This window comes from Macrobrachium nipponense, chromosome 4 (assembly GCF_015104395.2).
Source record: "Macrobrachium nipponense isolate FS-2020 chromosome 4, ASM1510439v2, whole genome shotgun sequence".
Taxonomy (NCBI): domain Eukaryota; kingdom Metazoa; phylum Arthropoda; class Malacostraca; order Decapoda; family Palaemonidae; genus Macrobrachium; species Macrobrachium nipponense.
This window is the reverse complement of record NC_061100.1, coordinates 48,652,019-48,678,201: the sequence shown is the minus strand read 5'-3', so window position 1 is coordinate 48,678,201 and position 26,183 is coordinate 48,652,019. Positions and strand designations below refer to the sequence as shown.

The following is a 26,183-nucleotide window of genomic DNA, read 5'->3' as shown; positions in this document are numbered from 1 at the left end:
CCCCCATAATGCCTCTAGGCCTGGACCTCTGTCGGACTCCCAGGACTCAGGGAGAGGGATGTCGAAAGCCGCAAGAGGGTTACGGGGGCTCCCCACCGATCTGGCGTCCCTTCGGCAGAACCTGTTGACTCTTCCCAGGCTGCTAAAGATGTGCACGTGTACGAATCTTGAAGGATTGCTTCTCGTCCTCCGAGGCGTCCTCCCCACACAGGGGTTGGAGTTCTCGGAAGGACTCGCGCCCCCTAAAGAAGCTTTAGAGAAGAGGACGCTTCACGTCCTCTCTCTCGTCACGAGAGGATGAAAGAGTAAAGAGACCACATTTTCCCTTTTAGAAGAATGCACTGGCTCTTTTCTTAAGGGACATTTAAGGAGGCTCATTCATCTTGCCAGAAGAGTGATTTGAGCCTCCTGCGAGAACGCTCATGTATATATCATTTATACATTATTAAGGAGGCTCATTCATCTTGCCAGAAGAGTGATTTGAGCCTCCTGCGAGTGGACCGCTCATGTATACATCATGCATAACATTATTAAGGAGGGCTCAATTCATCTTGGCCAGAAGAGTGGATTTGAGCCTCCTGCGCGAGGGAACGCCTAATGTATATATCACTTATACATTATTAAGGAGGTTCATTCATCTTGCCAGAAAGTGATTTTGAGCCTCCTGCGAGTGAACGCTCATGAAGTTAGAGCTGTTTCAACCTCGCTAGCATTCCAAAAGAATTTGGTAATCAAGGACATTCTTGATTCCACCTTTTGGAGGAGCAACTCAGTATTCGTCTCCTCTCCTCATTGCGCTCCGTATATGTTATGTAACGTTCGCTTTACTTCGATAAAGCAAGCTGATAAGTTTGACGGCCGGCAAGCTGCTTTGCCACAGTCAAACAACTTATGTCTCTGGTCGGCATAAGAAGGGCAATTTAGACGTGAGGAAGCTTTTGGAGGTGGCTCGACGTCCTATAAGTAGAGACATTCTCCAGGACGCTCGGCAAGCACCTTGCGGAAGACGAAAGCCATACGTCTTCCTTTAGTGTTCACACTCTTCAGGAGCAGCGTGCGGCTCTCCATGGAGACTCGCATGAGGACGTCCCTTAAAAATATTCAATGTCATACGCAAAACGCGGTTCGTCATAACATTGAGATGTTGGCAAGGTCGCTCGCCAGGACGCCTCTTGGCGGGCCTTGCATGCATCAAGGCGCTCAACGAGTTCCTCTCTGAAAACGTCGGTTACGAAGGACTTGGTGTTCTCTGCTCAGACACGCTCGTAGCTAAGCAGGACGTTTTTTTGAGGACGCTCAGCAGGACGCTTTCCAGGACGCTAAGCAGGACGCTTTTGAGGACGCTCAGCAGGACGCTTTTGAGGACGCTCAGCAGGACGCTTTTGTGGACATTCGCCAGGACGCTTCGGTGGAAGCTCGGCAGGACGCTTTGCGAGAGAAAAGACTTGTTGAAAGCGTCTTATTTGCTGTTGAGGACATTTCTTTACAGAAATTTTTAAAAGGATTCGGAGTTAGCGGAGAGACATACCCGAATTTTTTCTTCGATCCCTCTTTCCTCTTCATCGATTTCTTTGAGAATCGGGAAGATATATACTCGGATTCCTGGGTGACTTTCGGTCATGTTAAAGGGTTTTCCCCTATTAGCAAAGTGCTAATAGTTTTGTCAAGTCAGGACGTTTTCCCCATTGTCATTCAAGTGGGGACCCCCCTCATAAATGGGGTAGTTCTCATTGACATAGATTTTAACGTTTTTATCGTTTAAGCGGATAAACTCGTTAACAAATTTCGGAAGAGCTCTCATTCATTTTCAGAGGCTCATCCGGGGTTAAGAGAAAGACTTGTAGACTATCCAGGAAGTCTTTTGTCCAATATCATAAGAACATTGAACGGTCTTTTTCGATCCTCGGTTCTCTCTTGATGATCTCTATTCGAATGTTACTCCCTTTTCTTGGAAAAGAGTCTTGGCAAAGAGTCAAGGAGTTCTTTTAAAAGTCTCGTTCATTAGAACGTGGACAGTCGTTTTCCTTTCTTTCTCTCTTCCTCGTCCAGGAAAATGTAGTAGAGAATTCGATGTTCAAATTACTACAATACTTACGTAGTTTATCTTTTGCGTCATTTTGCTAACGCATGGGTCGAGTCATATACGCATATCGTATTTACCTCTGCGGATAGAAGCCGAAAGAACTGTTGTTCTAATGTATTTATTTGACACTCCCTTCAACCTTCCAAGAGTTTTTGGAGTAAGAACAACTCTTCAGGTATTGTTACGACAACACCAACTCAGCTTCTGTATTTAGCGAATTCTGTTTCGTTTAAATAGGCCTGCTTGAGAGTTTCCTTTTGCTCGATAATATCATACCTATTTCCTTCGTGAAGGGAGTAGCTCGGCAAACTCAGGCATGGATAAGTATTCTGTTCACCATTGAAGCTTTCCTTCGAGGAAGACTTCTCCTTCACTCTTTTTGATAGAGATCGAAGGTGGTCGATCTCCAATCCTTATTTTGTTTTCTTGAAGGAAAGAATTTAGGATGGAGATCGTTGTTCAGAATACTATAAAAATATTACTACGTATATTTAACCTCGCGACATGATTTCTACTAAGCAGTTGAATTGTCCGAGGGGTAGGCGCATATCCTAGTTATTCTACGGATTGCGACTTAGACGAGAAGTATTCTAATTGAACTGCAACATCAACTCAGCTTCTGTATTTAGCGAATTTTGTTTCGTTTAAATATGCCTGCTTTGAGAGTTTCCTTTGGCTCGATAATTTCATACCTATCCCTTCGTAAAAGGAGTAGCTGGCAACTCAGGCACATAGTGCGAGACGATGATCAAGGCTGCTGTTACTGTGATCTACGCAGTACCGGCTAGCTCGGTGTCATGCGCGGTTGGTTACGTCTCTCTCCCTTGCGGGAATGGCTGAATAAACCGTCTCTCTGCCCTACAATCATGGATTTTAGCCTCGGGTTGAGGAAATTTTCTAGTAATCTTGAATGATCATACCTGCCGTTTACTTAGAAAATTTCAACAAGATATCTCTTATACTTGTTAGGTGCGGGTTTACCGCACGGTAACATTCTGTACGAATCTACCGCGGCATAGCACTATAATAATGCTCTCCCTGCTTATGCAAAGCGCAGCCTTATTTAGGGAAGGAAGCAGGCTGAGTGAGGGAATGGATAAGTTTGCTGGGGACCATTTCCTCGCTGGAGAAGCTTGTTTTCCTGAATAAACAGCAATTCAGACCTCTACAAATTTTCCTCACGAAGAAATTGGAATAACATCAAAGATCTTGTAATTCTAATTTTCTCTCAACGGCTTGAGGATCACCTCGGGTGATAGCGAGAGGGTGCCAGACATCCGAACAGAGAACAGATGTTCTGGCACATTGTCTGAAAGAATTGGAAGCCAAATTGGTCGGCTCTCCAGTTCCTCGAAGGGTGAGTTTGGATCGAGTGGCCCAAATCATCTCTGATAATCTCTCAGCTCTCTCATAGCTCGAGAAGAGAGAATTGGTTATGGGCTTGGGCACGGAACGTAACGATCCTCAAGAGGTTCGTTAAACTAGTGCACGTCCGTGCGGGTCTTCTCGATCGAAGGCAACAACTACTGACGTCTGAGTAATCCTCACTTAGAAGTATGTCGAAAGTGAGGAGAGACTGAGGGCGTCCTTTCGTTAAGTTTTTTCGTAATATTGAAGACGAAGGAGCTTCCTCTTAAGTTGTTCCTTATTCATGATCCTAGAGGATTAGCTTTAGTCGCCACATGTTGGCCTCTAAGAGGTTGGATTCACAGAGGTCAGGTAATTCAGAGAATTGTCCAAAGACTTCCCGAGAGAATCTGTGTAATCTAACATCGTCACTTAGTGAAGTATCTAATATCTCTCCTCTCTGACTCTGAAGGCGTTCAGACTATCGAGAAGCGATAAGAGCTTCAAGATTAATGGCAGTCTCTTGGCCAAGGCAAAGCAGTGCTGCCTATTTTCAGTTTTCAATCGGAGGGGGCCGTTTCTGGAGATAGTGAAGGGAAATGACTGTTCCTCCACCTCGACCTCTGTGAATTTCGTTATGGTTCTATCTTTCCGTATGAAGTATGAGATAAGATAGAAGTCCTAACTATTGTAGAATATGCAAATATGTTGTTGACGGCCTCTAGGCTCAGAGATTCGGTTCTGTCAAACAACAAAGCTTCACGATCTTTGAGGTCTGTGGAGATCTTGAAATTCTCTGGATCAAAGGTTCCGGCATGGAACTTAGACGTAGTCTGAGTTTCTGATGCCGCCAAAAGCATTTCGAACCTATCCTTTCTGCGAACTTAATACACGTGACCAGAAAGGCTAATATTCTAACCGCTCTAGCCACGGCAAGGAGGGTTAGTGAGGTTTTAGCCATCATCAGAGGTTTTGGCTTTAAAGGACATAATGCGGTCTGTCCGCTAAGCCTTCCGTTCTTGATAAGAACGAAAACCTGTCTAACCATTGACCCGAAGGCTTGGAGACCAAGGGTATGGCACAAATTATTGGGCAAGGGGCATTAGAGAGTCCTGTGCCCTGTAGGGTCTCTCAAGTTTTATCTTGATAAAACTATAGAAAGTCAAGGTTCAACAGACAATCTGCGGTGTTCCGTAAAAAGGGACCAGACTAGTTCATGTCCAAGAACACCCTGGCATGATAGCCAAGGAGTTCTTTTAAGAGGTCTCATTCATTATGTTTGCATAAAGATTTGAGATTTTTCTTAATATCAATGCTCAAGAGGTGAGGGCGCGGCCTCGGAAGCATTTCAACAGAGCATGACACTCAGTACATCCTGAGTGCCACGCTTTTGCGAAGCAACTCTGGGTTCGCTTCACACTCCCGACAATCTGCGGTGTTCCGTAAAAAGACCAGACTGGTTCATGTCCAAGAACACCCTGGCATTATAGCCAAGGAGTTCTTTTAAGAGGTCTCATTCATTATGTTTGCATAAGATTTGAGATTTTTTCTTAATATGAATGCTCAAGAGGTGAGGGCGCGGCCTCGGAAGCATTTCAACAGAGCATGACACTCAGTAACATCCTGAGTGCCACGCTTTAGCGAAGCAACTCTGTGTTCGCTTCACACTCCCGACGGGATGTGAAGACGACATTTCAGATCCGTAAGTCGCTAGGACCATACATATCCGTAGATATATTATTGGGTGCAGGAAGCAACACGAATCCTATCCTATAGAAAAGGGATAGGTGTGCTTTTAACTTTGAAGGGTTGGTCGCTTGAGGCGCGTTCCTTTTCTTTAGCCTAGAAGTTATGGAACTAACTTTGATAGGTTAGGTCAGGTGGTGGTTTTAGCTTCGGTGCCCTCAGAAGTATGGTCATATGGTCTAGTCACATTGTGGTCACGCCCCCGTTGACAGATCATCTAGAGCGCACCAGTCATTTACAGGTCACCCCCCCCCTCCTACCAGCGCCTGGCCAACCTCTAGAACGCAGAAAGCAGACTTTGGTGACAGTAATCACGAAGTCGGCTATGCTAACAGGTCAGGAACCAAGATGTATATCATCTACTTAATTTAGTTTCCCAAAAATCCTATTCTGTCTCTTCCCACCATCCGAAGGTGGGATTCAGCTATATATATATCTGTCAGGTAAGTTTCATGAACAAAATGTTATTGTTATAATACAATTAAGTTTGTTCATACTTACCTGGCAGATATATATAATTAAAGTGCCCACCCACCTCCCCTCAGGAGACAGTGGCACTGATAAAATATGAATAGAAAATGGGAATAGTTCCTGATATCCGCCTCCCAGCGGCGGGAATGGGTACTACCACCTGGCCGCCCACTGCGTGTGCCGTGAATTTTTAAATTCTGTCGGACTTCAGAAAATACAGCTATATATATATCTGCCAGGTAAGTATGAACAAACTTAATTGTATTATAACAATAACATATTTCAATTAATGGCGATTTTTGCTTATCAAGCCGTTGAAACTCACCCCCACTGACAACTGGGGACTGCCTGTATGGCCTATGCAAAGACATGTCAGAATTACTAGTGTGTGTGTGTGTCTCTGATATGATGAACTCCATTTTCCAACACAGGATTTTATCCATTTAAATTTATTATTATATGTTCCTCATTCCATATGTCTTGCCATTTATTTGCAATGATTGTTTTTGTACATGCAACTTCCCCGGCAGATGTATACTTAGCTATGGTCTCCGACGTCCCGACAGAATTCAAAACTCGCGGCACATGCGATAGGTAGGTCAGGTGATCAGCACTCTCCTGCCGCTGGGTGGCGGGACTAGGAACCATTCCCGTTTTCTAATCAGATTTTCTCTGTCGCTGGTTCCGACAACATCTGTTGTTGGTTCCTCCTGCTTGTAATTCTACTCGCTTGCTGAGGATCTTTTTTGGATTGACCTTTGGTGACGTTAATTGATCTTTGGATTGGCATACGCTTTTTGTGGACCGTTTTTTTTAATTTGGATAGGAATATTCTATCATTATGTCTGATATTACTGTAACACCTGTGTTCAGAGTGTGTATGAAAGAGGAGTGTAAGGTGAGGCTACCGAAAGCTTCGGTAGACCCTCACACTATTTGTGTAAGGTGTCGGGGGGGAATGAATGCTCTGTTAACAATACCTGTGTCGAATGTGAGAGTTTGACTGAGCAAGAATGGAAGAATTTGGCTTCATATATTAGAAAATTGGAGAAGGATAGAGTTAGGAAGGCTTCCGTTAGAAGCTCTAGTAGGTCCTGCTCTTTTGATCAGGAATTAGATCCTAACACTAACATAGTTTCTCCTGCCTCTAATATAGTTTCAGCCCCTTCCCCCCACAGCGAACCTAAAGATTCGTCTTCGGAAATGGCTGCTATGAAGGCCTCCATCCGCAACTTGCAGTCGCAACTGCTTGCAATGGAAAGCAAAGGTAAGGACAGTGATATGTGCAGTGTCCCCAGTGCAGTGGAGGGGGCGTCCGACCGGCTCCGCGTTGCCCCTAGGCCTAGACCGCTTCCAAACTCCCAAGACCAGGGGAGGAGGAATGTCGACAGCTGCAAGGAGGATGTAGAGTATCCCCAACAGTCAGGGGTCCCTTCGGCAGATCCTGTCGATTCGTCCCAGGCTGCCTTGGATAGCTACAGGAAAAGCATCCTGAGGAAGTGTTTCTCGGACTCTGATTCGTCTTCACCCAGGCGCGGTTGGAGTTCCGCTACGAAGTCCCGCCCCCTGAAGAGAGCCTGGAAGCCGCCAACAGGAGACGCCTTGGACTCCAACCCGGAACCTTTTCCTGAGTATTCTCCTTCACAGAAGAAGAGAGCTCTTAGATCCCCAGAGTCCTCTCCGGAAGGAGTGCAGTCTTTTACGAAGAGATTCCTAGTAGGCCTCCAGGAGCAGTTATCAGCTCTAGTAGGCTCTTTTTCCAAGGGCACTTCGTGCAGGAAGGATGTCTCCCTACCAGTTAAGAGCTCTTTTAAGCGTCCTGCTTCTAGCGTACGCTCGGACAGTAGCAGGCTCCCCTCTCCTGGCAGACGCTCCTCTCCAGCGAGGCTCTCTGCTGCCAGTATCTCCACTCTTCACAGACGATCTTCTTCTCCTGTCAGGCGCTCTTCATCGAGCAAGCACCTCTCCTCTTCTAAGTGACCTTCCAGGAGTGCATCGCGGGGCGGAAGCGCCTCTCCTGACAGGCACCAGGAGCCTGGGAATGGGTCTTCCCTCGTCTGCTGATTTGGATTTCTCCTCACTCGTGGACTCTTCTAGAAGGCGCGCTCTACTTTCGGCTAAGGCTTCTTGGGGGATGTGTGAGATGGACCATCTCCTCAAGGGCCTTTTCCGTACTTTGGAAGTTTTCAACTTCATGGACTGGTCCCTGGGAGCTCTGGCCAAGAGGGCTCAGGACCCTGACTTTGTCAGTATGGACGAATTATCCAGCGTCTTGCCCTGTTTGGACAAAGCGGTCATGGATGGTTTTAAGACCAAGACTGCTAGACCACCCAGTTGGAACCTGGATGTGGTTCTAAGATTTTTAATGTCAAGCAAGTTCGAGCCTCCGCATACTGCCTCCTTTAGAGACTTAACAAGGAAGTCTTTGTTTCTCTTTGCTCTAGCTTCAGCTAAAAGGATTAGCGAACTACAAGCTTTAGAAGGCAAAGTTGGGTTCAAGAAGGACTCAGCAATTTGTTCCTTCAAACCCCTTTTCCTGGCAAAGAATGAGAACCCTTCTAAACCATGGCCAAGAACTTTCGAAGTTAAGGGATTGTCTTCGATTGCAGAAAGAGAATTAGAGAGGACTTTGTGTCCAGTCAGAAGCCTCAAATTCTACCTTGAGAGGAAGAGGCAACTAGGAGGTAATATGGAGAGTCTCTGGTGCTCGGTTAGAGATCCGAAGAGCGCCATTTCTAAGAATGCCCAAGCTTTCTTCATCAAGGACGTAATTAAAGAAGCTCATTTTTCCTGTGAGGACGAGCTCCTCAAGCTCCTAAGAGTGAAAGCTCATGAGGTGAGAGCCATAGCTACCTCTTTGGCATTTCACAAAAACTTCTCTCCAGACTCTCGTCAAGTCTACCTACTGTAGGTGTAATTCAGTTTTTGCATCTCATTATTTGAGAGACGTACGAGTGACATACGAGAATTGCTTTTCACTTGGAGCATACGTATCTGCGGATTCATTGCTGGGAGAGGGAGCTGAAGCTAATCCTATTTAGTTTAGTTTATGTTAGACATTTTAAACGGTTTGTGATGTGTTTTTAAGGTTGATTGGAAGAGGGTATTGGAAAGGTACCCCTTTCAAATCTTAGCTCTAACAGTGTTAGTGTGGTCAGGTGGTCGGGATTGGCTGTTGTGGTCCTTGTTGTATATTGGTACCTAAAGCTCTGTCATGTAAGAGGGCTAGTCCCCATTGATATGATACAGGTTAAGGCTCTGCCATGTAAGTGGGTCAGCCCCCATTGGCACGATCCAGTAGAAGGCTCTGTCAAATAAGTGGGCCAGCCCCCATTGACTAGATCCAGAAGGGTTTTCAGTCACAGGTCTCATCCTTGCCGAAGCTCTTGAGGCAAGCAGACTCATAGACAGTATCCATGAAATCTTCTGCCCATTCAGGTAGGAACCAAGGTTTTTTCTATATACCTACAACATATGTTGTTTTCCTGTTTTTTTTTTATTATATATAGTATTTAGCTGTCTCTTACCCTCCACCAAGGGTGCCAATCAGCAAGTATATATCTGCCGGGGAAGTTACATGTACAAAAATTATATTGTTATGATACAATAAAGTTTTGTACATACTTACCTGGCAGATATATACGATTAATGGCCCGCCCAGCCTCCCCTCAGGAGATAGGTGGAAGAGAAAATCTGATTAGAAAACGGGAATGGTTCCTAGTCCCGCCACCCAGCGGCGGAAGAGGGCTGATCACCTGACCTACCTGTCGCGTGTGCCGCGAGTTTTGAATTCTTTCGGGACGTCGTAGACTATAGCTAAGTATATATCTGCCGGGTAAGTATGTACAAAACTTTATTGTATCATAACAATATCATTTTTATACAGTACAGGAGGCAGTCCCTGGTTATCTGCGATCCAGTTTTATGACACTTGTCTAGCGCCTTGAAATCTGCGACTTATGGCGCCATAACAGGGCGAGTTCCGGTTATCGGTGCCATAGGGCTGCTTATGGTGATTCATAAAGGTGCTTATGGCGCTGATAACCGGTTATTGGAGCCATAAGCTCTATTATGGCACCATAAGAAACATAAATCAATGAGTTTTAATTAATGGCGGTTTTCGCTTATTGGCACACTACTGGTAATGGAATCCCCTTTGATAACCAGGGAGTGCCTGTATCACTTATATAATCACTAATTGGAATTTTTATGTTTGCTGTTGTCATATGGACTGTGTCTTTACCTACTTTATCAGCCTCTTCATTTCCTTTAATCCCTGCCTGTGTAAGGGTTAAAGGAAATGAAGAGGCTGATAAAGCAGCTAAAGACATAGTCCATATGACAACAGCAAATGTAAAATTCCCAATTAGTGATTAGCGTCAAGCCCCAAGGAAACCCGTTGGTAACCAGGGCCTGCCTGTATTGGAAAAAATATTGAATTATCAACATATTTTAATATTTTTTCCAATACAGGCAGCCCCGGTTACCGACAGATTTCCTTGGGGCTTGACGCTAACCAAAAATCGTTGCTAACTGAAACTCAAAAGTCTACGGGCGCCGCAATCCATATTTCGATGCCCTAGACTGGTTAAAGATGCTTTAGACCAGGAGTGGCCAACCTTTTATTTCCCATGCACCAATTTTCTTCACTTCTAATTCAGATGCGCCTCGGTGGTCGTGGGTTCGATTCTCAGCCATTCCATTGAGGAGTGAGAGATGTGTATTTCTGGTGATAAAAGTTCACTCTCGACGTGGTTCGGAAGTCACGTAAAGCCGTTGGTCCCGTTGCTGAATAACCACTGGTTCCATGCAATGTAAAAGCACCATACAAACAAACAAACAATTCCGATGCGCCACACAAACTTTATCCCCCTTCCAATCCTTTAAGTATGGTAATTTGGACATATTTGGCTAATTCATTTATACAGTAGTACCTCGAGATACGAAATAAATCCGTTCCGAGGCGCCCTTTGTATCATGAGGTTTTCGTATCTTGGACCACATTTTACATGTAAAATGGCTAATCCGTTCCAAGCCCTCCAAAAACACCCCAGTAAATTATATTTCCAGGCCTAAAACACATGTTCTAGGGTTACGACGCCGATCCGACGGAAGAACTATGACTCCAAAAAGGCAAAATACTGTACATACTTGAGTAATACGTATTCAACTGCATGTAATGTTCAACCCCATTTTTACTGCATATATTAGGACTTTAGCATATGCCCCTTAGCAATAAGCCTAGCCTATGTTAGCGGTTGCTACTGTAGCCTAGTCTATGATTCTGATATCTAAACCTAAGAAGCTAAAAGCTTAGAATATGCCAATAAAATGTATAAATAATCAGTATGTACTAATTTCAAATAATTATTAATTAATCATTAACTATAATACACAAGCAAACAAAAAAAAACCTTCCAATCGATTGTTTACACTCAGCTCTTACCATCTTACGAGTACTGAACGAACGCCAAGCAATCACTTTTCCTAGGACACAGTAAGCCATAAATTTTCATTAGTATCTCTTCAACTAATGAAACTACCAAACAGTATAATAACCATTCATTTTTGTACATTCAACTTCCCTGTCAGATATATACTTAGCTATAGACTCCGTCGTCCCCGACAGAAATTTGAATTTCGCGGCACACGCTACAGGTAGGTCAGGTGATCTACCCCCCTGCCGCTGGGTGGCAGGAATAGGAAGCATTCCCGTTTTCTAATCAGATTTTCTCTGTCGCCGGTTCCGGCAACATCGTTGTTGGTTCCTCTTGACTTGACTTTCGTTTTTCATCGCCGTTGATCTTCTGGACTGTCTTATTTGGTGACGTATTGGATCTTTGGTTTGGCATACGCGTTTGTGAACTGTTTTTTGGATTTTGCTTACAGATTTTTCTCAGGATGTCGGACTCTAACTATGCAATTAGAGTATGTGTGAATGAGGGTTGTAGCGTGAGACTACCGAAGGCTTCGGTAGATCCTCACACTGTATGCAAGAGGTGTAGGGGGAATGAATGTTCTGTATCTAATACATGCAATGAATATATGAACAGGAGTGACGAGGAATGGAAGACTCTAACTTCCTACTTAAGGAAGTTAGAAAAGGATAGGGCTAGAAAAGCTTCCTCCAGAAGCTTGAGTAGGTCTCGCTCTAACGAGCCAATTAATGTAGTAGCACCTAATTCTCAAGTAGTTGTTGCTTCCTCCCATACAGTATCAGCACCTTCTCCCTTCACAGAAACTGCAAATTCGTCCACGGAAATTGCAGATTTGAAGGCTGCCCTCAAAAGGATGGAGCTTAAAATGCTGACTCTCGAAGGTAAGCAAAGTGCAGTGGAAAGTGATTATAGGCCTAGACCTCTTCCAAGCTCCCAGGCCCAGAGGAGAAGGAATGTCGAAAGCCGTACGGAGGTTATGGAGAATCCCCACCGATCAGGCGTCCCTTCGGCAGGTTCTGTGACGTCCCAGACTGCCAAGGATTGCCATTGCAAAGGCATCCTCAAAGTGCTTCTTCTCGTCCGATTCGTCGTCTCACAGACGAGGGTGGAGTTCGGACGATCTATCACGTCCTCTGAAGAGAAGTTGGAAAGCTCCCACATTGGACTCGAGCCCGGAACGCTTTCCAGAAGATTTGCCTAAGGATAGGAAGAGAGCTAAGAGAGCCCTGGCTACGCCTGCTTTCAGCTTGGAGTCTCCTTCGTCCTCCAGACCTCCTTCCCCTCCTTCTGATAAGGAGAAGGAAGATGCGACTACTAGAATTCTCCTAAATATGCAGGAGCAAATCTCGTCCTTGGTGGGAGTGCTCATGAAGGACCCTCCTCGTAGGAAGGACTTTTCTTCCTGTGAAAAGATCATCTCGTTCCCTGGACGTTCCATGCTACAAGCGCCGCTCCTCTACTCCTAGTCCGAGGCGTGAGGCGCCAGCAACAAGAGAATCTTCGGACATTCTTCGGTCTCCTGCCAAGCTTTTATCAGTGAATGCAGGATCCTCGGACAGGCACCAACTGCGCTCCAGGCGCGAGACGCCTTCTTCTAGGAACAAAGCGCCAGCCAGGCGCCAAACAGGCAAGAATCCTCGAGCAAGCGCGAGTCTCCTGACAGACTCGAGCATGCATCCAAGCGCTCGGCGCCAGCCAGGCGTGAGGCGCCAGGATCTCCCGCATCGCCTTACGAGAGAGAGGTCAGCCGGGAGGCTCCTCTTATTAGCTTTTCGCAGGATCAGCCTTCTCCTGGCAAAGGCGCAAGATGTCGCACAGGCAGCTGTCGCCTTTGTCAGGATGGTTCTGATACTGAGAGAAACCCTTCTCCAATTGCACAGAGGAGTGCTGTATCAGGCAGTTCTTCTCACCATAGGTGCTCTCCTTCGATTGATCGCTCTTCTCCCATCAAAACTAGACGAGCTTTAGGAGATTTCGGACGAAGAATCACCCGGGGGGGCGGGTCTCTCTGACTATAAGACCTTTGCGGCTCGATTGATCGCTCTTCTCCCATCAAAACGAGACAGGAGCTTGAGGAGATTTCGGACGAAGAATCACCCCGGGGGGGCGGGTCTCTCTGACTATAAGACCTTAGCGGCTCTTTTGTTGCAAGAGTTTGGAGACTCCCTTAGTCCTGCCGCCATTCCGTCTCCTCGTTCTTTGTCTTCTAGTACGAAGACCTCTAAGTCCTCCTCCTTCCTGAAGATGCGCCCTGCCATTTCAATGAAGAAAGCTCTACAGTCTGTTGGATCGTGGCTCCGCACCAAGGAAGAAGGGGGGAAGACTGTCTTTGCATGCCCACCCTCCAGGCTTTTTGGTCCTGCACATACAAGAAATCTGTCCTCCTCTCTATCACATCTACTATCTCCCTCAGTTTACCTATTAGAGAACCTACATTACATGTACCTGCTCTTATCTTCCACTTTTTCACTAACTTCTTGGGCCACAGTCATATGAACCCTGAGGTACCCCTCGCCCATTTATCATGCCAGTAGGGGGATTCTGATGTTCTAAAGCGCATCGCTCACAGGGGACGCCCTAGCCGCACTCATATTCCTTAACACATCAGGCATGAATTATTGTTTGGCAAAGGGGTTTTTATGACCGCATGCCCTTGCTGTCATCAACCACAGTTATTGGCGATGGGCCTAGCCTTTTACTAAAGAGTAAGACTGCAAGGCAGCAGTTGCCACAATTATTGACGGTGGGCGTAGCCTTTTAATAAAAAGTACGACTACAAGGGAGCAGCTGCCCTTTTAGTCGCCTTTACGAACTGCAGAATCTACGATGGTAGTATTCTTACACCCCTACCACAAACATAAAGCAAATGTAATTACCCCTAACCTGCTTATATTATATATGCGACAGTAGCTACTTCATATTCATTGGTATTATATTCATACTCCCAACATTGATTTTACACTGAATCAAACAAACCCATAACCAAACAGATAGTATAGGTGTGGCAGGATGCAGAAAAAATAAAATTAAATTTAAAAAAAGGGATTTTGACGAAGGAAAAATCTATTTCTGGTGGAAGACCTGTGTCGCCTGGTGAAATGTTCCTATAACTCGCATTTCTAAGTATAAATAGATTCTAAATATACCAGAGAAAAAGCTAGAATGGAATGCTGAAGTTACTACCTTCAGCTCGATCACCCAAGGGCGTCGGTATAAGCACTGGGGCGAGTGGAAGCCACTACCACAGGACTTCTGCCAATTAGAAGATTCCTTTCAAAGTCCCTCCCACGGTGAGAGCCGTTACAAAGACTACCCCTTCCACCTTCCGCTCGCTACTACTACTACCCACGTCCGGCATCTTCATTCCTGGAATAGACACCCAAGCTTGGACTGGCTACAGGGTGGGGATCAGGAGAAGAAAGAGGGTCGGGTTCACCGGGCGACACAGGTCTTCCCCCAGAAATAGATTTTTCCTTCGTCAAAATCCCTTTTCTGGGTTTGACCTGTGTCTGCCAGTGAAATAGTATCAGAGAATTGCCATACAAGCTTGAAAGATACCAGACAAAAATGCATAAAGGAATAATGAAACTTAAAGTTCACTAAAGAATAATTTTAATGAGCCGTAAAAGAAACAGACACTTAGTGAATTCTTAAAATTAAGACTTGTATTAGAACTTAATAACTAGTAATAAAATAAAAATACAATGGAATGGTATCTGAAGCAATGTGATATATACCTAGACGTATGTACAAAACAGGTAAGGAATACAAAAGGTGAGTCCCAATGCATATACAAGTCCGGCAACAGAATGGCAAGCAAACCAGTCTGGCACCAGGAAGGAAGATTGGTAGGGGATACGAGCGAGGCAGGCAGGAAGGAGTGAGGAATCAGGGATAAAGGGCTAAGCAGAACGAGCAATAGAATAGAGTTTTAGGACTCTGTCATTCAGGGGAGACTGTGCTCCTTGAGGCCACTGCTGAGAATTTAAGGGCCTCTAAGTTCTTGAAATAGTGGCGTTTAAATACTGCCGGAGATTTCCAACCCATATATTTCTTCAGGTCCTCGAAGTTCATATTGTGAAAATAGTTAATCGAGGTAGCCACTACCCGGATATCATGAATGTGCGGAAGTGAATTCGGGTTGGCTTGCTTAATAAAATAGAGGATTTGTTGTCTAATACCTCTCAGAGAAATCGTACCGCCTTTCTTTCTAATAAAAAGGGGACCTGAAGACTTATTGGACGTCTTGGCCAGATAGGATTTGAGGGTGTCGACAGGACACAATGATGTGTCTTGTGTAAGAGGAACAATTTTCCATGGGGCCCACCTGTTTTGTGGGTCTTCATTCTTGGCCAAGAATTTCCGATCCGGGGATAGTAGCACTTTATCCGACGGGAGGAATTCGACGTGGTTAGGGTCTCAAGAGAGAGCCAAGAGTTCAGATATTCTGGCACCTGACGCCAAGCTCATTAAGAATAAAGTTTTCCTGAGAAGGGTTGTATATGAGCATGAATCATTATCAGTGTCTGAGGCCAATCTAAGTACATCATTTAAGAACCGGGAGACTGTATGAGGGCGGTCTACTGGTCTCAGGCGGGCACATGCTCGCGGGATTGAAGAGAAGTACGAATCCGACAAATCAATACTAAAACCAAGCTGAAAAATCTTCCTTAAGGCAGATTTGATTGTAGTAATGGTACTAGCAGCTAGGCCTTTCTCAAATAGAGTTCTAAAGAATGAAATTGCCAGATTCGTAGTCATCTGTTGGGCATCAGTTTCTTTTAGAAAGATGGCCAATTTATTCACTGCTGAATCATACTGTCTGAGCATTGACTCTCTTTTATCAGATTCTACAAACAGGATGTTTAGTGGATCGATACTAGCGTCCTTGTGGGCCGCAAACTTCATGAAGTCCATAAAGTTAGGGCATTCAGAATTCTTGAGGAAACTGACACAGTCCGAGTTTGTACTACTTGAGTCAGTTCTGGACAGGGGATCCGTCTGGGACGGAGATTCAATTCTAGCAGAAGAGGAAACCAGTTGCTCTTCGGCCATTTGGGTGCAACCAATGCTACCTGTCCCGTGAAAGATCTTAGCTTGTGCAGGACTTTCATCAGAAGATTTACTGGTGGGAACAGATAAATCTTCTGCCAACCGTTCCAGTCTATGGACATTGTATCTGTGGCATGAGCTAGAGGGTCCAGATTGGGAGCCACGTAACACGGGAGTTTGTGATTGGACTCTGTGGCGAACAGGTCTACTTGAAGGCCCGGGATTTGGTTGCAAATCCAGCGGAATGACTTCATGTTCAGGGACCACTCTGACTCCAGCGGAGTCGTCCTGGTTAGTGAGTCTGCGATGACATTCCTTACTCCTGCCAGGTGAGTGGCTGACAGGTGCCAACGATTTTTCGTTGCTAACAAGAAAATCGCAATCATTACGTGGTTTACTTTGCTCGACCTGGAGCCTCCTCTGTTTATGCAATGGACTACTACTGCGCTGTCCGAGACTAACCTAATATGAATGTTTTTGGCTGGAGCCAGGCGTTTTAGAGTCAGAAAAATGGCCATTGCTTCTAGGACATTGATGTGGAACTGGCGGAACATCGCTGACCATGTTCTTTGAACTTTCTTGTATTGTGAGTAACCTCCCCAACTGCTCAGAGAGGAGTCCGTGTGGATCGTTAGAGATGGCGGAGGGAATTGCAGTGGCACTGACTTGGACAGGCTCCGGCATTCTGTCCATGGACGGAGCCTTTTAGTTAATATCAGCGGAATTAGTGAGATCTTGTCCCTGAGTTTGGCGTTGGCTCTCTTTCGCCAGACTCGATTGATATCCTTTAGTCTGGCTTTCAACAGGACGTCCGTTATCGAGGCAAACTGCAGTGAACCTAGAATTCTCTCTTGGGTACGACGAGAAGCCTTTTTGTTTTTGAGGAACTGTCTCGTATCCTTCGCTATCTCCCTGACCTTCTTGGATGGGAGAGATAGTTTGTGCGAATTTAGGTCCCATTGGATTCCCAGCCATTGAAAGCGTGAAGCCGGAACGAGCCAGGATTTTTCTTTATCTGGAAACCCAGATATTCTAGGAATTCTATAACTTTGGCTGTTGCTTTGTGACACTCCTCGCTGTTGGTTGCCCAAATGAGCCAGTCATCTAGGTAAGCTACTAACATTACCCCTCGAGTTCTTAGCTCTTGAACTATCGTCTCTCCTAACTTGGTGAATATTCTGGGCGCTATGTTGAGCCCGAATGGCACGACACTGAATGAGTAAGCCTGTTTTCCTAGTTTGAAGCCTAGGTACGGAGAGAAATTTCTTGCTATCGGAACATGATAGTAAGCGTCTGTAAGATCTATAGAGGTGGTGACAGCCCCACAGGGAAGTAAGGTCCGCACCTGCGAGATGGTCAGCATGCAGAACTTGTCACATTGAATGTATGAGTTGAGACAGGACAAGTCCAGAATCACTCTTCGTTTGTACGAATCCTTATTTGGTCCACTGAACAGACATCCTTTAAACTTTAGGCGTTTGACTTTCTTTATCGCCTTCTTTTGGAGGAGATCTTTGACATATTCTAGTAGCTCCGTCATTGGAGTCTGGTGAAAACTGACTGGTGGAGGAGGCTCTTTCTCCCATTTCCACCCTAGACCTTTCGAAACAATGCTGTGGGCCCACGAACTGAAGGTCCAATGGTCCCGGAAGAGATATAATCTCCCTCCCACCTGCAGACTCTCACTGGTTGGCTGCCGGTCTGCTTCCTCTGCCTCCTCTGAAGCCCCTGCCTCTAGACCCACATCACTGCCAGGAGCCACGTCTGGCTCTGCTACTTCCGGCATGCCTACTGTAGCCGCGAAATGCTCCTCGCAACTCGTAGGAGGGGTTGAAGGCTGGGGAAGCCACCAAGGTTGTTGAGGATGAGGGTTGCTGAGCTGGCGGAGTTTGGACCAGAACATACTGCTGCTGCTGTTGAGCCTTGGATGTCGAAGGCTTACCGACCTGGGAGAGCGGAACCGCCTGAGGATGAGAGGGCTGGTAAGGATGGAATTTCCTTGGCCTCTTCCTAGGTCTGGATTGGGGTCCGGGGGTATCAAACTTCCTTTTGAAAGGAAGTCCCCAATGGACAACGAAGACACTGGTTGGCTCTAGCTGCTTCATGGAAGACGTTGTTAACTTCGTCTTTAGGGAATAGGTTGGTGCCCCAGATTGAAGCCTTTATAAGCTTGTTTGGCTCGTGCCTTATGGAAGCATTCGCAAGGACATGCTTCCTGCAGGCTCGTCTAGCCCCAATAAAATCATACAGGTCCGCCTGGAAGGTCTGTAACAGAGACTTCATGTGGACCCGGAACAGAGCTTCATCGGTGAACGTCGTAGAGATCAACTCCGCAGAGGTGACTGAGTTGATCGACCTGCCCAATCTCCATCTCGCCTCGAATTCCGCTTTGACCAAGTGGTCCGGAATCCTAGGTAGCTTCTCTGCGAACAGGGTGGAGGCGCACTCCGGGTCGAGTTTACCCACCGTGAACATAGCCGGAGCGTCAGTCCAAAACTCCACATCTGCGGGGAAGAGTAAGGAGGTAGCCTCAGTCTCTTTTAAAATAGGTAAGGGCTTATCCTCCACCGCTGCTTGTAGAGTCAGTTCCGCAACTTTAGATGTGCAAGGCGACGGAACTCCTCGCGGGGTCACAAACATAGTGAAGCTACCTTTATGGTTCGTTAGCTTGGTATTAACGCATTCCCACGCTGTAAGGGTGCAGACCCATACAGCTTGGGCCTGGTCACTAGGGTATATCACGGTCTCTTTCGGGACCTTGTCTACCCTGACTAGCGCGTTTTCTGCTAGTCTAGCATATCCCAGAAATGGAAACTGGAGGCTCCCCGGGAAGAACTCGAAGTCTTCTACCGCTCAGGTTCCACAACCTTCGATCGTCAGTTTCCCATCTGAATACGGGGCATGCAACGCTAACCGCCATGGGTTGTTGTTATCAAATGACAGAAGCTTTGACGTGTCCGGAACTGTCACGGTCTGTGCCGTGGTCCCGGACTGGAGGATTCCGGTCACCAATTCCTCCTGGGCTCTGATCCTCTCGGTCAGAGACAGTATTGTTTGCCCTGAGGTCTCTAGGCCTGAAGCGAGTTGAGTGGACACCGACACAAGCTTATTGTCTACTACTTCGCTCATCTTCATCATTAGAAGATTAGGGAATGCCTCCTGGTCAAAGCCGGACTCCGTTGGCTTGGTTCTGGATGTCTTGGCTCTCAACCCCTTGGGAGGGGGAGAAGCCTTGGAAGAGGGCGGCTTAGCAGCAGAGGTCAACGGCTTGGGGGCCGAGGACGACTTAGCCGCACCCGCCGGAGCAGGTTTGGATCCCTTTGGAAGGGATCTCGTCTTTATAACCTTGACTTTGGGAATGACCGAAGCCGATCTATCCCAAGAGGGGGCGGACTTAGTGAAGCCCTGGAAGGAAGAGGAAGAAGGAGTGGAGCTAAAGGGGAGACTACCTGCCTCACTTACCTCCCTACCTACCTCCTCCTCGGTTTCCATCGGTTCGTGGTGGAGGCTGATGGCCGCCACCTCTTCTGCCACCAGGTCGCAATCTTGGTCCTCCGGGAGGGGCAACATCTCCAGCCGGATGTTCTCAATGGTAGGGTTCGCTATCGCCGCAGGAACAGCCATTGTAGCCATGGCTCCCGGATACAAAAGGGAGCACAGGTTCTCGGACAACACATAAGGCTGTCCGGCCGCGGCGTTCCTGCCAAAACCTCCGACCCAGCACTTGAGGGATGCTTTGGTTTCCTGCCGGAGGGCCAAGCTAGCCTGTAAAAAAGGGAATCGAATTAGTATCCCATCTGGGGAATAGTATATCCAAGAAATTTCATAAAGTTGCCGTAATACAGAAATTTCACGTAAATGATGAGGTGAGGAAGTTACTTTACCATCTCTTCAGAGATGATGGTCACCATATCATAGAACACCGTACAAGTGTCGGGGTGCTAGACCAGGTAGTCCTTCAGTTGGACGGCGCAGTTGTCATGTGACCTACAGACCACATGCCCGTAGGGCTTGATGAGGGTAGCGGAGCACCCTTCCGCCTGGCAACGGACCATCTGTAAGGTGAAAGGTCAAATGAGTATTATACAAAAAGCGCCGGAGTTAACTCTGGTGGGAGCATGCACCTTAATCTAGATATCGGTTCATGACTTACTCACCAAATGACTTCAACTCAATGAATGAATAACAGAAAAAAGGGCTCTGGGTGTTTCTGCCTGCTCCGGAGTCCATCTTCGGGAAAATAAAGATATACCCAGTGTATGGGGTCTTGAGACGAGCAGGACCGAGGAGAAGGAAAGACCTAATCCTGAGTCCGGTCGTACTGAATCAGAAAAGCTACGAATTGACGAAGTCGCATATCTGAACCCTTTACCGTCCCCACCGAAATGGGGAACAGCGAAATCAAGAAAACGGAAAACTGAGCGGCGGAAACCTGGTATGACAAACTCCGGTGGCGAGTGTGATGGTAGACCACACTACGTTGGAACCCTACGGGTCCAGAGATATAACTACAGAGTTTTAAACGAATGTATAATACATCTGGTAATCTGGTGTAATCTCTTAAGGGCTTGGCCTGCTCCGGAGTCTCATAATCCCATTGTCATAAAGTAACGCCGGCGGAGACAGGCTGATATGAGCAGAACAGGGGAAAAGGTAAGACCTAGGCCTGAACCTGACACAAGGGGGGGGGGGGGGGGGGGGGGGGAAATGGGAGAAGCAATTCTAAGGTAGCTAGAAATGCAACTCTGAGCCCGAATCCGTCCCCACGTGAGTGGGGAGGTGGAGACAACAGGGAGAAAGGACAACTGAGCGGCAGAGCAGTAGAAATGTATGATCCGGTGCACAGCCCGCTGGCTGGTGTGATGGTAGACTCCACCTAGCCGGCGGAGCTACAGGCCTGGAGACATAATAAGGAGATTACACCTAATACCAGTAACCACTCCCCTCCAACCCATCCCTTCCCCATCGGACAGATGATGTTCTACCGGCCGTTCATTGGTAGGATTACTTGCACTGCTAGCTAATAGGCAGCGCCAGGCGGAGCCGGTGCTGGGGGGTTGGGGGGATGGAGGGGGGAGGGGTGGCTGGTCGTGATCGTTTGGCCATAGCTACTGATCAGAGATCACCACCTACTGGAAGCTGTACTAGCCTACTACTAAAGGGGGCAGCGGGCAGTAGGCCGACTGGCCCCCTATGGGGTGGCCAGTCGTGATTGTTTGGTCACAGCAACCGATCGGCGATCACCATCTTACGGGAGGCTATTAGCCTACTACTAAAGGGGCAGGAGGCAGCAGGCCAACTGGCACCCTTAAGGAGGCAAGGCCAAGGCGATACACAACCCAACAACAACATAAATAAAAATACAATAATAAGGGATCACTGGAAGAGTTGCAAGGGGACAGTAAGGTGAAAAAGGATATACCCAGCAGGGATCTAGCCTAACCCTCCGAGATCGATACGGATCCGGTCAGGTAGGCCAGATAGGCCTCCAAGGACGACATGACGAGGACGGTAGTCACTCAAACAAGCCCTCCAAAATCGAAATTTTGATCTGGTCAGGTAGGGAGGATAGGTCCAACAAACATGACAAGAGAGAGGCTCTCTATCCTGGATCGTCCTCCCCGCCAGCACCGTAGCGCAGGCGGGGGGGGAGGGGGGGGATGGAGGGCCTAAGGGGTAGAGGGGTAGGGTCACCTGGCCTACCTTCCAAAACCTAGCCTAGGCCTGGTCAGCTAAGCCAGGGAGGGAGAGCAAAACTTCCAACCTCACAGTGATAGAAAAATCATAAATGTGCGTAAAATCAAGTGCGTAGCTGGCTAACATCGAAAACAGTAAAATTGCATAAAATTGCGCGAGAGAGAGAAGAGGACTCGCTCTCTCTACCACGCTAGCGTACGATAGGCTCACTGGAAGCCCAAATACACTACACACATAAAATACAAAATAAATAATATGTACGAAGGTGAACGAACATGCTCCTGAGGGACTGAGGAAAAAGCCAATGGCTAGAAATACGAAATAAACAATAAATTAAGGACCCCAGAGGACGTCAGGAGCGCGTTAGAGCCTACGACGTATAATAAAGATCGTAAATTCAGAACTCCAGATACGGCAGGAGTTATGAAACGCACGGGAATACGATAAAACGGTAACTATAAAACTGTGAGCAAGTGTAATCATAAATAAACAAAGATAAATAACGCACGCGTCTGATGATGCACCCAAGATGGTGGATGAACAAAGCGTCACCCTGGTTCGTTAGAACTAAGGGGCCGCATAGGCAGAAAAGGGGAATGCATCGTGACCACACGAATTACCAAAATGCAAAATGGAATACTCAGCTTGGATGAAGAAACTGGGAGCTCTGTAGTAGCCATAGCTTTGCCAAAAGAAAGCACAAGGGGAGCCACGAAGACACGTGCGTAACCAATGCAGCTAATTACAGGAATGAAGTTGCCGGGCGTAGGTAGTAGTAGTAGTGAGTGGAAGGTGGAAGGGGTAGTCTTTGTAACGGCTCTCGCCATGGGAGGGACTTTGAAAGGAATCTTCTAATTGGCAGAATTCCTGTGGTAGTGGCTTCCACTCGCCCCAGTGCTTATACCGACGCCCTTAGGTGATCGAGCTGAAGGTAGTAACTTCAGGATTCCATTCTAGCATTTTTTCTGGTATATTTAGAATCTATTTATACTTAGAAATGCGAGTTACAGGAACATTTCACCGGCAGACACAGGTCAAACCCAGAAAAAGACCCATAAGCTTAAATTTTTCTCTCAAAAATTACTACAACACAGACTTTTCCTCTTAAGTTATCAGTAACTGGACCCTCGTACAGAAATGACAATTAAACAAAACATAATCCTTAAAAATATATTCGTTAAAACTAAAACATTTAAACACCACAATACCGACTTCAAACTAAAGCAAACAACATTAAAAGTACCCACAACCTAAATATAACAAACACCTTGAAAATAATAGGACACCATTGCCCCACACACTACACTGAAAAGTCTACATGGGCATTTTAACCACTGCTCCGTGGGCAAATGGTAACTCCTGTCAATCTGACGAAGCAGTCAAATCCCAGAACCTTACTCAGTAGGGGTTATTATCATCATCAAAAGTGGATCAAATTCTTTCCCAGGCTTAGTCCTTAACAATCAATTAATATCCTCTAAAGCAGTCTACAGTATTTAAATTTTTTTTTATTTAAGTAGGATCATCAACATGCAATTGCCATTCATAACAGAAGAGGGAAAAGAAGCTTCCCTCAACCAGAAGGTGTGATAAGAGGAATCATAGTTCTGCAATTAAATAAAAAAAAAAAAAAAAAAAAAAAAAAAAAAAAAAAAAAAAAAACCTCAACTCTCATAGCTAACTAAACTATCACACAATATTCAAAATAAAAATAAACTGATTCTCTCATTCACAAATACATACACCAAACAAAGATAAATTAATATTTACTGATATATAAATAGATGCTTTTCCAATATTATAGATAAATCCAATAATTATAAATCTGGGCATCCAAAAAAATTACCTGCTGCTCCTTCTGCTGTTAGTTAAAAAAAAATTGCTCAAGAATTTTGCTTCCATCCTAACCTATTTAAATTAAAAAGTGTACACAAAAACCTGTTATACCAACCCCGATACTCACCATAAACAGTCATTAAACTGAGTGCCTATCTCTCTTTCTCGAGTCCTATGAACAAAATGTTGTTAGAAAAAAACAGGTGGTGGGAGGGGCTACAAACAGGAACTCCCAGTGAAATTTGGGGTGCAAGGGTGCACTGCTTAGACCAAGGTGTACCAGCCAAACCTGTGTCGAGCTGTGCATGAGCCTGTTCATGATGGGTCACTTGCTCGATCTTTTTGCGAGAGGAGGAGCAGAGTCTGATGTTTAAAATTTGTGTTTTGAAGTGGAAGTAGGATGATTATTTAATTTAGCTAAGATTGCAAGTTCATCCTTTCAGAGCATCATCCAGTTAGATGTACTATATCATTCACTGTGATAAAACTTGTATTTGCTTAGTGTTGAGTGCAAGTACATGGTTATATTGTTTGATGATTTATAAAACTTTTAGTAAGGTTGACTTCATATGGCTTATTCTGTCATAAATTTTTGTTGATTATTATTTTTCAGGGAGACCATGGCCTTTGATATTTGGTATGGGTGCTGGGGCTGGTATGGGCTATGCCAATTGTCAGCATGAATTTAATGAACCATTCCTAGTGAAGGCAGAAAAGATCATAGTGAGTATAGTTGTTTTCAAGGATTTGTCATGGATTTTTATATCAAAGAAATGTACAGTACCATTTAACAGTGGAAGATGAAAAATGAATGTATACATAGTTTTATAGCTTTTTAAGATTGCAGAGGTGTATTAAATATTGCAGAGGTTTATTGAATTAAAATATGTTTCTTTACAGGTCAAGCCTAAAGCGCCTCCATCAGCAGAATAGTAACCATAATTCATACTGTGCCTTCTGCATTATATCCATTTATATCTATGTATATTGTGGAAGTGGATGGTCATGATTTATTTTGCTGTAGGTGGCAGACATCATTCTCAGACAAATTAATTCAAGGATTTGTACAGTTCTGTAACTAAGAGAAAATCATTATCTTTTGTAAATAACAATGTCTTAAAAATAGAAGTTTTACTTACCTTTATTTCTTACGGAAACTTAGGCTTATAAGTGTCAAAACAGGTAGAATATGTTATTACTAATTTACAGGTACTTACTATCTTGTACAGCAACCATAACAGTGGTGCAAGTGTTCTGCTTAATAGTATACCTTCACTGATGTATGAGCAGTACAGTTGTCAGAGTTAAAATTTGCTGTCCAATTATTTCTTCTGATGAAACTGGTTGGAAAGAGCTAAAAGGCAATTCAATAAAAACATCTAGTTTTGTTTAGCTGTAACATTTGACTTTCATGGCAGATGATAAGACGTACATATTAAGTACTGAAAATGTATGAATTGAAAGAAATGGTTAAGAATTATGCTAGAGACTTATATTGAAATAATTTTGTAAATATTATACTAAAGATGATCAGTTATCTGTTTTGTTTTCAGTAGAGTTACCATATATCACATAATTAAAATCATCATGGTAATGCAGTGTTTCATTTTCATGCTGGAAAATTGACTTGAGTGTCACTTCTTTACTGAAATTTTTTGGCATTTATGTTCAAGCACTGGGTACCATTTATGCAAAATGTTTTATATATTCAAGTACTGTATGTATAGTTACTGGAAGCGATATGTTCTAATGGATGCCAGTGGAATTTGTTACCAGGAACTGAATAACATGTAGTACTAATTACTACAAAGACTCCCTGATTTACTAAATCTGCTATACCTTAAGCATCAGTGAAGATTTGCCATGTACTTTAATCTTAATGTATTTTTACCTATAATAGTGACATGTTATTGTCATCCACTTGCATTTAGTAGTCTTCATATGTGGAACTATAGATCTTAAGTTTGTACTGTTTTTAAAATAACTTTTTTGTTTGCTTGGTTAGGAGTGATTTTCACTCAGAATTGTTGTAACTTTCATGTGTGTACTGTTATATTTGAATAAAATTTATTTGAAATATTTAGTTGAATAACTGGTGAAGTATGTGTATGTGATTGTAAAGATTAGTATATCAATCAGTGAACAGCTGACAATTAATTCTTGCCAGCAATCAGTGAACAGCTGACAATTAATTCTAGCATAGCAATCAGTGAACAGCTGACAATTAATTCAATTTAAATAGGTTTCCTTTAAAACAAGTATGCCAATTGAATGTTTCTTTACTGTCATATTTATGTTGGGCAGGACTTCATCATTTCCTCTGTAGAACCTCGAAGCCACGATAAAGATATGACGGGTAGTCCCACCTAGCAATGAGTTTGGGACTTGTCTGCGCATACGATTTTGTAACGTGATTCTACCCTATGCCAAAGCCATTGCCATGGCAACGTGTGGAGTTAAAATGGCAATATCTCCTTCATAGATTGAGAAATTTACAAAGAATCTAATGATGA

General features: G+C 45.0%; 1 protein-coding gene across 1 annotated transcript in view; it reads left to right on the top strand.

Annotated features, from left to right (window-relative positions):
- LOC135210921 (MICOS complex subunit Mic10-like) overlaps nt 1-25,264 on the top strand; it is a 45,718-nt gene extending 20,454 nt beyond the window's left edge. Inside the window, exons 3-4 of the mRNA XM_064243887.1 lie at nt 24,284-24,393; nt 24,571-25,264. Coding sequence (XP_064099957.1) covers nt 24,284-24,393; nt 24,571-24,603 — 143 coding nt within the window. The 3' untranslated portion in view covers nt 24,604-25,264. The remainder of the gene's footprint in view (nt 1-24,283; nt 24,394-24,570) is intronic.
- Nucleotides 25,265-26,183: the final 919 nt, after the last annotated feature.